Source organism: Platalea leucorodia, assembly GCF_965183815.1.
Source record: "Platalea leucorodia genome assembly, chromosome: 9".
Classification (NCBI taxonomy): domain Eukaryota; kingdom Metazoa; phylum Chordata; class Aves; order Pelecaniformes; family Threskiornithidae; genus Platalea; species Platalea leucorodia.
The window spans coordinates 13,608,529-13,621,649 of record NC_138831.1 but is presented as its reverse complement, the minus strand read 5'-3'; the positions used below and the strand labels follow the sequence as shown (position 1 = coordinate 13,621,649).

Below are 13,121 nucleotides of genomic sequence, written 5' to 3'. Positions count from 1 at the left end.
GACGCTTGTAAGAAAGGTCACCCACCTGAACAACAGCCCTGGTAGAGCACTGGGTACCTGAAGATGGCCCCAACTGTATTGACTCCACAGAGAAATTATGAAGGCTGTGAAGTGGAAGCAGGTTACACGACTTCCTTAAGCTGCGTGCTCTCCTAGAGGAGACGGTAAATATAACTTTTACAGTACTTAGAGGACAAATTTCATCTGCATCATCTGAGTCTCATGGCCCCTGTCTCCATACAGACACAGTTAGTGTTTAATGCTCTGTATACGTTTTTCCCACCCACTAACAACACCCCCCCACTGTTTTGTGTAGAGGAGCAGAAGGGTGGTATCGCCCGCAAAACCTACTTGAGCCCTAATCTCTGGAGTGTCCCCTTGAAGTTAATGAGCCATTTATGTCTGTACCATATGGGGAAGTAAAATAAGGGTAATAATCCTGCTTTTATGTTCAGCCAGATGAATTCCCCTGTACAACTCATATTTATTTTGTAAGCTGTAGATGCAGGAGGCATCACTCTGCCCAAGCTGAACTGAGAAAAGGTCTGGGGGAGTGAGGCATACACTTCACAGACTGGCACAATTAATAAATGTTTGGGAATTAAAGAGTTCCCATGTGTGCTGGTGACGTTTCTGGATGTGAACGTGCTCTGCTGTGTCCCTGTGCGCTTTGGGACCATGGTGCAGTGCCCGGCCAGCCCCAGCCGCGTGTAGCCAGGGCTTCAATCTCCTTAGGCACCTCCGGGAGCAGGGAAACTGAGGCAAAGAAAAGTGGAACGGTTTTGTGGCTTGCAGCCATCCATTGGGGAGCCCAAGGGTGGCATGATGTTTTCCTGACTTTTTCCAGGTGCTGTTTATTAAACTGTCCCAGAGCAGCCTGGCTGGGTGAAGCACAAGTCATGGAGCCAACAAGAGCAGGCACGCCTGACGGTCCTGCTGGAGTGGGCTGGAAGCCACGACTTTACAGCTCACCGGGACCCGCGGGGCGAAAGCATCCCAAGTGCTAAGGTTGTTCAAGCACCATGTGACGTGATTGATTTACTTTATTTTACTTTATTTTATTTTATTATTTTACTTTATTTTACTTTACTTTACTTTATTTTATTTTATTTTATTTTATTTTATTTTATTTTATTTTATTTTATTTTATTTTATTTTATTTTATTTTATTTTATTTTCATTGACAAAAGGACTAGCCAAGAGTAAACCCAAAGGAGGGAGGAGCAGAGCAAGCAGGCCAGCACGGGGGCAGCAGCTGCCCGTTGGGAAGGCTGCTCTCCCGGGGGAGCAGGAGCGGGCTGTCACGGCAGGCTCCCGCCCTGCTGCCTGCGCCCCAGGAACGGGCAGGGAAGGGCCCAACCCAGCCCGCTGGGCAGCAGGGCCAGGGACCACCCCGTCAAACTGCAGCGGCAGACACCTACCTATAGACACCTACCCACCCCACCCTCTACACACACCTGTGCATACACACACACATACCTGTGTATAGATACACACATCTCTAGCCTCACACCCCAGTCTGTATGTGTGTGTGTGTGTATATATGCACATGCATGCCATATATACATACACATCTATATATACATACATATAGATACACAGTGCCTATATATACCCCCCATATATATGTACATACATAGCTACATACACACACACACATCTATACACACTGCCATGTGTGTATATCCAGAAACACAATCTATACATACATGTATACACAGATGTACACAGCTCCCCCTCTCTCACTCTCCACACACACAAATTTATATATCTGCATCTATCAACATGCAAAGGTAGATATACATATATATATATATACATATGTATATACACACACAGACACTGATACACACATGCATACCCACCCATCCCCATGCATATATACATGCTCACATATACCAATATATATATATAGACACACAGACACGTATCTAGGTACACTATGCACCCCCCCCCTTCATACACACCTATACGTATACATACACATCTATGTATACATACAGATACCTCTACAGACACGCCCCCACAGTGCACCCTCTGTACGAGGGGGTGTGTGTATCCTCCGTAGCTCCACACACACCCACACCCCTCCTTGGTATCCCCACGCGGGCACACTCCCGTGCCCACTCCACGCCTCTTGCCCGCTCTCCCAGCCCCAGCCCCGGGCCCCGCTGCCTGCCCCTGCCTGTGCAGCCCGGGTCCCCGGCCCCTGCCCGCCTCGGCACCGAGTGGGTGAACCAAGAAGCGGGGTGCGAGGGTGCAGTGTCTGACTGGTGGCCATGTGGCAAGCCATAAGGATAGTAGTCGACATCTTCTGCATCCCTTTACATGAAAGCGTTCACGTTTCAGAGCAGGTCTCTGCCAGCTCGTGAGCAGCAGGACTAGGTGGGGATGTCGAACTTTTTTAATTTATTTGTTTTTATTTTTAAAACCCATCTTCCCTATGTAAATACCAGCACATACACCTTATCTGCCTTCCACAAGTGACTGTCGTTGCCTTGATCGCTTTTTTTCACATTATCAGTTCCAGATAAGCCTTGCTAGCCAGCCACACCACACCAGCCCCGGGTGCCCCCTCGCGCTTTGGGGCTGCCCTCTCTCTGCCAGGCTCTGCCCCGCGGGGCGCTGCGGCTCGCAGGGGCACGGCCCGCGCGGGGAGCGCAGCCTCCCACTGCTTCGTGTGCACCAGTGTGGGCTGAAGGAAACGAGATAGATATAATCTCTCTCCACACACATATATATGATCTATCTATCTACATCTATGGCTCCTAAACTTAATTTTTATATATATAAAAATATAATATATTATAATAAACAATATATTAAAATATATATTATAAATATATATGATCATAAATATTCTATAATAAAAATACATAATAATTAAAAATACATTCTACGTTATACATTATAACATATAACATATCTATTTATATATATATGTAAATCTGTGGCTCCTAAACATTTTATGTGTATATACATAAAATATAATAAATATGTAATATGTATAAATTTATATATTATGTATTATATATATTTGTTATTATGTTTTATTATTACATATAATTTATTATTCTATTATATATTTATAATATATATTATGTGTACATTTATATATTATTTATTATAGTAGATTATGTTTTTAAAATGTATTTATTTATATTAAGTTTAGGGGCCATTGATAGACAGATCATATATATGTGTGTGTGTATAAGAAAAATAAAGCACACCTCCCGGGGAAGGCCAGTAAGGCAGCACAGCAGGAGCGCACCGGGGGCACGAGGGATGCTCGGGCACTGCCGTGGCACAGCCGTGTCCTCCGACGGGGCCGTTGAGCTCCTTCGCCTCCCTCCGCACGGTGCAGAAGTCTTGTGGCGCTTGTGGTTATTTTCCTCCTCTTCTCTTTGCTTCGGGCCTGAGGTTTATGGGCTCTGCAGGGAGACTCAGCCATGCCCTTTCCCCTTAAAATGCATCCAAGCCAATCTGGCCTTTCAATCATTTTTACAGTTCATTACATCTTGAGAGAATGGTAAAAACCTTCATTAATCCTCAGAAGCCATCTGCGAGGGAAAGCAGTTTGTATTATTTACCATTTTGCCCTTCACAGGCGGTTCCCTCCCGGAGCAGCGATGAGCACGGGCGGGCGCAGGGGAGCAGGCGCCTGGGACCCCCCGACACAGAGGGGCTCTGGGGTCCCAGGGGTGCTTTGCTCTGCAGAGAGGGGCTGCACTCCTGTCCTGCTGCTCCGGGCTCCCATTTGAACAAAAATTAGCTTTACCCACTGCAAAAAAAGTTTGTTTTATTATTATTCGCAACCTTTTGGGATACGCCCCCCCGCAAGGACAAGCAGGCGTATGGGAAGCGCTAGTCTCTTACTTTTTCCAACAAACCCGAAGAGCGACGGACTTAACATCAGTACTGGCAGCTGGTTTTGGGAAGGGCTGTCACGCTGCTGAGCCAGGAACAGCTACCAACCAGCAAAGCCACGTGGGTTTTTCTGATGTGTAACTTTAATTAAAACGCATTGCAAATATGATTTAATTAGTCAAGTAATCTATGGGAGAAGAGTACTTCATCTGACCATATATATGTCAAACTGCTTCATCTCCTATCTCCCAATTTGATATTTAAATAGTTCGCACTCTAGTGTTTCTTCAAACACATCATTTTTCCAGAGGTCACACTGGTACTGCTTGCTTAAAATACGCTATTGTTTTGATTTAATGCAGTTTCATTTTAAATAGGGTTTAATGGCTTTGAAATATAGCAAACCAGAGATGCTTGACAGACCAACTGGAAAGCTCAAGTGTAACACGATTTTTAAATGAGCTATTTGAGCAAACGTGCTAACGACGCTGAATTCAAGGCGGGACCGTTTAATTAAGATGCTTTCAGAATAACCTGTTTGTGCTGTTTTTCACAAACCCTGGAGATTACAAAGGTTTCAAGCTCATGCCCTTAAAAATCCTCCCTCCAAGTGGAGTTTGACCCTGACAACAGTTTTAGGTAACATAAAGTGTAGTTGCTAGTATTTTACCACCTCCCCAGAAGTTGTCTTAAAAGATGCAGTTTTATGAAGTGTTCTTTACAAGAGCCTACTACAGTACTAAATTTTATACTTGTCTCCCTCCCAAGATTTCAGTAGCTCAATAAATTGCACAAGGAGGCTTCAATTTAATTACATAATTAAATCAAACACCATCATGTTCTTATGAGATTTGCCTTATTAACAGGGAAAAACAGCACTTTTTTTGTTCCCTTGCTGTCTTCCCGATGTTCCTAAGTACCTTCAGAATAATTGATTTAAAGTAACTGACTTCCTAGAGAAAAAAAAAAAAGGCAGCTGGAAAGTTAACGACACAAAAGCATAAAATACGGATTTTTTTGTAGCACCGCTCTGGTCTTACCGCCATCTAGTGTTCCAAAATGATATCCGAGGAAAAAAAAATCCAACCAATTTTGTTAGTTACCATCCTTTTGTAGGAAAACTTAAACCTGCAATAACGTTTCTATACAGGAGAAATACTCTCGGCTACAGCTACTTTTTTGTTTTTTAAAAGCACACCAAAAAAGCCAGGGTTGGTAATATATGTTCGTTAAGATCAGCCAGGAACAGCACTGCTTCAAAAACCCATCTTCTGCAGCATCCCTTGCTGGCTACCATTCAAACGGACAACCAGCTCTTCATCGAACCCGCTAGGAGTTATTAGGTACTACATGCAAACAACTCTCTCCTTGTCTTGGTTTCCTTCCCCCATCAGTTTTAATTAATAGTCACATCCCTTCTCATATTTTCCAAAATGTTATTGATATATTTCTTTATTCATTTTGAAGGGCCATATTATTTAGAATTTCCTTTTGAACTGAATTCAGAGTGCATTTTTAATGTGGATCTGTTCAGATAGAAGAAACGTAAGGATAATTCACACAGAAGCAACACAGGGAAGATGCTGGTCTGAGAGGAGTAGGGATGTTAAGGCTCCTTCCCAAAATAATCCTACCCAGTTAAACACAATGTCTGCCCATCAGAAAGGAGGTGAACGCCTCTGGGTCTCACTGCTGTGCGTTACAGGAAAAGCCGTGGGGAGAAGTACTGAAGGCAAACCGGCAGCTTCTCGAGAGCGTTAGTACTCCGAGGGTGACAGAGCTACGGGACCTAGCGCAGGTTCACTCTCTTTAGGCACGCTCACACCATCACCTGAATTCTACTTGTACCTCGCTGGGAAAGAAACAGGGAAGAAAGCAGGAGTCAACTACCAGACATGGCAGGGGGAAAGGCAGGGAACCTGGATCTCCCTTCCCTTCTCCTATTAACATTAATAGTATGTTTCACTCACAAAGTTGAAAACATACTGTAGAACCCTTTGCCAGTTTTCTATGGATTTAGTTACTCAGTGATAAGTTACTGAAAAACTATGGAAGAGACAAGTTCATGATACTGACTCAGCTAAGTCATCCTTTTAATCTAAAATTGATTCTGGAATTATGGAAAATAAAAATCTTTTAAGAAAACAGGCTTGTTTTACACAGTAAGACTGTGAGTATTTCAATCTGATATTTAGCTTTAACTACAAAAAGATTGAGAGCTTATTATTTCTAGACACTTTGTTGCTCTCCTAGGTACAAAAAAACCTCCATGATTTTATCTAGAGGATAGAAACAACATTTTTGTTGTTTTGGGGTTTTTTTTGTTAAGATTAAGCAAAGTCAGAATGAGAAAAATCTTGGTGTCACCTCTAATGCCCCAGAGTCAAGATAAAGTAGTTAAATATTTATCATTAAAATACCACAAAAAGAGGTAGAGGCTGTGGAATTTGGCAAATAAGGTTTTACGTTACTACAAAATTAAACTTCTCCTTGCAGAAATTACGAATTAGTAACAGCAGAACTGTGCTGTCTGAAGCTCTTAAATATGACAAATGCTCTGTTGGCTGTGACAACACTGACAGAATATTTACTGGTGTCTCAGTTACACTTAGAGCAGGGCACAAACAGTTCTCTACTATTATTCAATTTTACAGCTTCTTCAGGCAACTTAACAGTTCTTCTTTATCCATGTGGTATCCACTCTTCTTCCATTCATCCCTTAACTGCTGTAATGCTGTTCCAATTTCTTTTCCAGAAGACACACCCATTTTTCTTAAATCATGGCCACTAACAGGAAAAGAAGGAACAGTCCATTGCTGTATTTCTCTTAAAAGATGTTCTTCTCCTTGGTATTTTAGAAGCTCGCAGATCTTGGAATTTGTATTAGCTTCCCTAGACTAAAAGAGAAGAGAAAAGAAAAGAAAAGAGAGGACTCACTATAAAACAGCAGAAAACAGTGTTCAACATTGCGTTATTCCCATGACATCTTATTAGGCAACACCTGGAAGAGTCGGAACTATGAAAGCAAGGACCTCTTCTGCCTCACAAGTTTTAAAACTCAGTCCTAACTTGGAGGCTCTGGAAGATCCTCAGAGACTTCCTGAATTTCAGGTAACAGCTGTAAGCATTATCTTCAACCTCCAACTGGAGAGGAACTATTACCCTTCCTATGGGAGACAGGCCTCACTGCAGAGACTGCTGTCTCTCACCTTCAGTCTCAGGTTCTGCAATAAAAGTGCAAACTTCACCTGAAAATTACTTGGGACTTTGCTGTGGAAGAACGTCACAGATGGCCTACTTAGCAGTACTCCTCACGAAGAACACATACCAATGCTCCACGAATTGCACCAACTTTCAATACACAATTCAAGGAGCTGAATTTCACATAATAAAGCTGGAGTCTCTGGAGGTCCAGATCCTGTCTCATGTTTTAATGCAAAAGGGGAGATCAGCTGGGACAGCACAGCAAACTGCCAGTCCCTAGGTATGTTCACAGGAAACTTCTGTTTCAGATGATTGAATATGACATTTTTCAGCCGGAGTGGAAGGCAGGCTTTTAAATCCAGTCAAAAAGTTGCCATGGAACACGAGGTGCTTGAAACTGCTATAAATGTGGTGGGGTTTTTTGTTTGTTGGTTTAAAATAATTTCTAAAAAAATAATTTAAAGCCTCAGTATTTTGTATGGGAAAGAAAAAAGCTTTTGAACCCAAGTAGAAATGTCTGCTATTTATCCTCTTGCAAAACTAAACTCTACTAAAGGAAAAGAATCTTTCTATACCAAAGTTTCTGCTTTATGTTGCAGAGACATATCAGGACATTTGCAATAGCTCTTGTTAATTTCTGGTCCCCTCTCCAGAGGAAAAACAAAGGGGAAAAACAAACCAACCAACCAACCCCACCTTAGTTAACTGGAACTGGTATCAATAATACAGAAAGATATTCTTCCAGTTACTGTGATGGTATTACACTGGGAGCAATCCAAATTTGGCTAATACTTTTTGTCAGTATATCCCATCTTTCTGATGAAAATATCGTGGTCTTTAAAACCCTGGCAAAAATTTGCCTAAGACCAATAAACAAGCCTGCCGATGAAACGGCTCTTACTTGACTCTTTAAGGCCCTTTCTTTCCACTAGGCATTGTCGTCTCTGCTACTCTGTAAAACTGGAAATTCAGTTTACTGTGAAGAACAAAATAAAGCAATATGAAACACACTTACATCCATTATGAAGTCCTGATATGGTCTAAGTGGTTCTGGACCCATAGCTTTGGTTAACTCTTGCCGGTGCTTCACTAAAAAAAGACCCAGGTTTTTTTCTTCTTTTGAGATTTTCAGCCTCAGATCAAGGTTTGTGACATCATCCTTCACCTTGAACAACGATGTCAGAACAGTCATCGGTTTTGGACACAGATTTTGAATGTTTTTAGTGACTCTGTCAAATTCCTCTAAATTTCCATCAAGTGGTAGTCCTAAAGGGATACACACAAAAAAGTGCAAGAAAGAGTACTAGTAAGAAATGTGGATGTTAACACAGAAAAAAACCCCATTTCTTTCTGGGTAAAAAGTTTTCTCTCACTTTGCCATGCTGCAGTTCTGTTTGTATATGATATAGGAGTAGGAAATCAATCTTCATTTCACTTTACCTATGTATTGGGCAATATCCAGCTCATACATAAGTCGAACCAAATGATTTACATGGTTTCCAAGAAGAATTTTTTTCAGTTCCACCCAAATCCTTTCTCCTGATATTCCAGCCAAACCTTTGGCATTTTCTTTAATTGCTTGCAGTGTACTAGGTTCATGATCACCGGGTGTTTCTGCAATTCTTCCATAAAACCTGCCCAAATAAAACCCCTGTATGTTAGATCGAGAACAATTATTCCATTTATTACTGCTGTTCAGAGAATCAATGTCATGACTGTTAAATATTCTAATACTAGAGAAAACTTAACAATATGACAATTACAACTCTTTTTATATCACTGATCCCTTTTTGCACGTTTCTGAAACCCTCTACAATGCTTAGTTCATTTCTTTATCTAGGAAAGGCAAAACCTATTACCTGAAATACCTTAGGATTCGTAAATAATCTTCTTGTATTCTCTCACTTGCCTTTCCTACAAATCTAATTTTCTTGTTTTTCAAGTCTTCATATCCATTAAAAAAATCATACAGCATCCCATCCAAACCTAGGAAAAGAAGAAAAAAACCCAGAAGAATATGAATTTACAAACATGGTTGGCACAATTAAACACTCTCATTTGAAAATACAGAAGCCAAGTTCTGTGATTTGACCTGGTTTGTCAGATCATCTCACATATTTGTATAGACCTTTCAGCTCATAGCAGTACGAACAAAATTGAAACAGACTGAGAGAATTTACTGGCTTCATTTGAAAAGCAGTGTTTCACCTACATATTTGCTTTTGAAAGAATTTACCTAAAAACATGGAATTGATGGTCAGATCCCTCCTTTCAGCATCCTTTTCCCAGTCAGTGGTGAATTCCACCTCTGCATGTCGTCCATCGGTGACAACATCTATTCTAAGAGTAGTAATTTCAAAATTCTGTTCATGGAGCTGAAAATCCCACAGACATTGTTACTTCAACACAATCATGAATATAAATGTAAAAGCTGTACATTTTTTCAGCCTCATGTTTGTATACAGTTAGTGCTCAAGCTGGACACATGCAAACCAACATGCACCATGTCTGAATACAGAGTAGACAATCAAGAAATACAAAAACCTGAAAATAATCCTTACACCACTCATTTTCTAGATAGCCTGCAGAAATCTCCCTGCAGAAGATGGAATAAATGGCAGAGGAATGAGCAAGGTAGAGGAAGCAAGACTTAGGAAATCAGGAGCAGGAAACACTAGGATCAACTTCCCCCCATCTACCTGAACATGTGGGTGGCCTACGTTATCTTTTCTAGTGATAACACAGCTGTGTGAATGGGTTATGCAGATAACATGCATTAAAATATAGCAATTAACTGAATCCTACAAACAAAGAGTAATCAAAAAATCACTCCATACTTTAAAGCAGGGTCTCATTTAAACTCTTACTGTGATAATTTAACAAAGAAGTAGCATGCTACCAGTTTTCTATCAGATATGCTGCACATCCACAGATACAGTTAGAAAAGATCCAAGTCAAAGCATAAACCAACCCTGGCAGTAATGGTTCCATGTTTTTCTCCTTTGTTATTGATCAGACGAACACCAGCAGATGTGAACATTTCCTTCATCTCTGCTGGTGTAGCTGTAGTGGCAAAATCTATATCTTGCGGTGTCATTCCACTTAGTAAATCCCTCACAGCACCTCCTGCTATTCTCAGCTCATATTTCTTCTTCTCAAACAGTTCTGGGAAAGGAAGAAAAATCATAAAGCACTCTCTCAAATAAAAACCATAGCACACTGTCAGCCATAACATACCTTTTCACAAATTAAGATCATAGATGCGGGAATACATACTCAAATATGCAGTAAGCAGCAAGTACGTAGGTACCTCACAGCTTCATGCAAAATGCACAAATTAGGTACGCAGCTGAGCACCCAGAGGTATTTTCCCAGTCATTTCTGATATATTTTTCTGGGGCATTTCTGATAACGTAAATATTAACAGGTTGCTAATTGATACTGGGGGACTCTGGGCTGTGGAACATTTCTAGCAGTTAGTAGCCGACAAGGGAAAAGTAGTTAGTTGACTTACAGCAGAGCACAGTGAACCATGATCCACGTTTCTTCAGGAACAATACCCCACGACAGTCGATGGAAACCAAGCTCCTCCACATCCTCTGAGTCATTTTAAAGCTACAGGGGCTGGAGCGGAGGAGCAGCACCCACCTCCCAGAACACAACAGCGACCCAGGCTGCCCTTCAGCACCCACCGTGGGCCACAACAGCCCCTGCCCGCTTCCCTGGTGAGGGGACCGGGGGCTGCGCCTGCAGCAGTGACAGGACGGAAAGCCTGCGCTCCCCGCCCTGCCTCTCCAGGCCGCCGTTTTCGTCCTCCTCAGGCCACGGCCAGCGGGGACACTTTAGGGGCGGCGGCTCAGCCCCGCGGCTGCCCAGGCCCAGACCCCGCCATGCCGCGCCGGGCCGGGCCGCACTCACCTGCCACGCTGCGGAGCCCCGGCGTGAAAAGCTCCTGGAACTGGGGGGACTGCAGCTTCATGGCGCCCGGCGCTCGGTGCCGCAGCCGGAGCGGCGGGAGCAGCCGCAGCCCGGCCCTGCAGGGCAGAAGCAACACCTCAGCCCACATCTGGGGAGAAACAGCGACACGGCGCGTCAGCCGGGCCGGGCCGCACGGACCCCGGCCCCGGCCTCCCCCCTCTCCCCCCGGCGCGCCCCAGCCGCCGCACGGAGGGACCCCTTCCCCCGCAGGCACAGGGTCCCCCAGGCCGCCCCGCCACACGCACCCGCCCGCGGGGCTCCCGGCGCGCTGAGGCGGCGGCCCTAGGCCCGAGCAGCCTGCTCTGCCGCCCGGCCTCGCCCCGGCGCCAACCGATGAGCTCAGCGGCGCGACGCGGCCCGGCCCAGCCCGCCCCTTCCCCGGCGGGCGGCGCGGCCCGGGCCGCGCTGAGGGGAGGGCGGGCCGCGCTGAGGGGAGGGCGGGCCGGGCCGGGCCCCGTGGCGGGGTCAGTCTGGCGGGCAGGCCTCGGGCGGGCTGCGGGCGGGAGCGCGGGTGGTGGGTGTCCCGGGACAGACGGGGCTGTGCGCCGTTGAGTGCTGAGGCGCCGCAGGCGCGGCCCTGGGGGGTCTGCCCGCCACTGTCTTCTGCTGTGGGAAAGCAGATGAGCGTTGGTCCTGCCACGAAATACAGCGCGAAGGAAAGGAGTTACAAAAGAAACAGTACGAAACATAAAAGATTTACCGTGGCTTGATTTCAGTTTAGAGAAAAAGAGGATTACAAAGGGAAATAAATAACTATATTTTGATAATGACATAACCGTGACAAAAGAAATGGGCTAATTACCCCAACACACCACTTGTGAGATCGCTTCAATAGTCAATGAAACAGCCCAATGCCGGTCTTAAGCTTGGCGGCCGCGGAACTGAGTCCACCGGCTCATAGCTGCTGAACTACGAGAAGCAACTCAGTAGAGTTTCAGTACTGGGCTTATGTTTGTCAGCCTGGATTGATTTAAGTTTTCTTTGCTGTGTGGAGACATACAGACAAGACAAGATAATGTGGGAGTCCTGGGGATTTGGTAGAGCTCGGAGGGGTCTGCCCTTCCTTTCTCACGAGTGTAATTTCACTGTTGTGAAATTACAGGAATTTCACTGCATTTGGCCAACTGCACATCCCCAGGGCTCAGGAGAGCCGTGGCTCTCCTCGCTCCTCCCTGAACTGCTCCTGCGAGGAGCCATCTCAGAAGGGCTGGAAGGAGTGGAGCCTGAAGGAGGAGCTCACCCAAATGCGAGTTAATTGGGAGTGTGGTTCCCTTTGAAGCCTGAATAAATCTCTGTCTCAGCAAAAAGAGTGCTACAGGTTTCTTGGTAACGGGGAAGAAGCGTTGCACAGATCTATCCAGCCTTTTAAGCACCTAACAAATCAGCACCTCACTGCAGACTGGAGAATGCTTATGAGCACAAAAGGTTTTTTTGGAATGACCTGATCCAAAAAAACATCTCAGATCTACAAGAATGAGTCAGGCCTGTGTAAGAACGTAACTTTTTCTTACCCTTTTTTTGTGACTACTGTTTCTTATTAAATTCTTGCTTCACCTTTAGAAATTATTTCTTTTCTACAGAACATTTTGCTGTACATATCAGAGCTCTCTGCCCAGTAACTAGCTGTTTATTCAGAGACATACAGACTGGCCAGACCTTAGGAGGTCACCTAATTTATCTCTGTGCTTGATGGCAGGATTTGATTACAACTCTCATTCCTGGTTGATCCTTGTCTGTAGATGCCTAGTGACAGAGTTTCTTTCAGTCCTCGGGCGCCTGCTCCACTGCCTCCCTATCCCTAACACTGAAAGCTTTCCCTGATATCTAACTTGAATTTTACTTGTTTTTATCTTCTAGTCCCAGCCCAATGGACTTGGAGAGCATGTGAAAGCCTTAACGTCTTACATTTCTGCACAAGTCTTCCCTTAACTTGTTTCCTCACTGGTACTTTTTCGGCTCTGGCAGTATCCTTTCCTGTGTACTGGCTTCTCTTCATCTGCTCCACTGAGCTGGACACAGGGCGTGTGAGCGGAGGCTTTATCAGCGCCGTGCAGAGCGGAAGGATTACTTCA

At 44.3% G+C, this 13,121-nt stretch overlaps 1 protein-coding gene across 2 annotated transcripts; it reads right to left on the bottom strand.

Moving 5' to 3' along the window:
• Positions 1 to 3,863: 3,863 nt before the first annotated feature.
• TRNT1 (tRNA nucleotidyl transferase 1) lies at positions 3,864 to 11,371 on the bottom strand. Of its 2 annotated transcripts, none has more exons than XM_082322281.1 (8): positions 11,295 to 11,371; positions 10,990 to 11,137; positions 10,043 to 10,236; positions 9,308 to 9,446; positions 8,931 to 9,057; positions 8,512 to 8,705; positions 8,087 to 8,337; positions 3,864 to 6,764 (listed from the first exon to the last, which is right to left on the bottom strand). In XM_082322281.1, exons 2-8 carry the CDS (start codon positions 11,135 to 11,137, stop codon positions 6,516 to 6,518), a joined length of 1,302 nt encoding a protein of 433 aa, XP_082178407.1. In that variant the 5' UTR covers positions 11,295 to 11,371; the 3' UTR covers positions 3,864 to 6,515. The 2 variants fall into 2 exon arrangements, with proteins under 2 accessions (XP_082178407.1, XP_082178408.1); XM_082322282.1 differs by having other exon boundaries at positions 8,940 to 9,057.
• Positions 11,372 to 13,121: the final 1,750 nt, after the last annotated feature.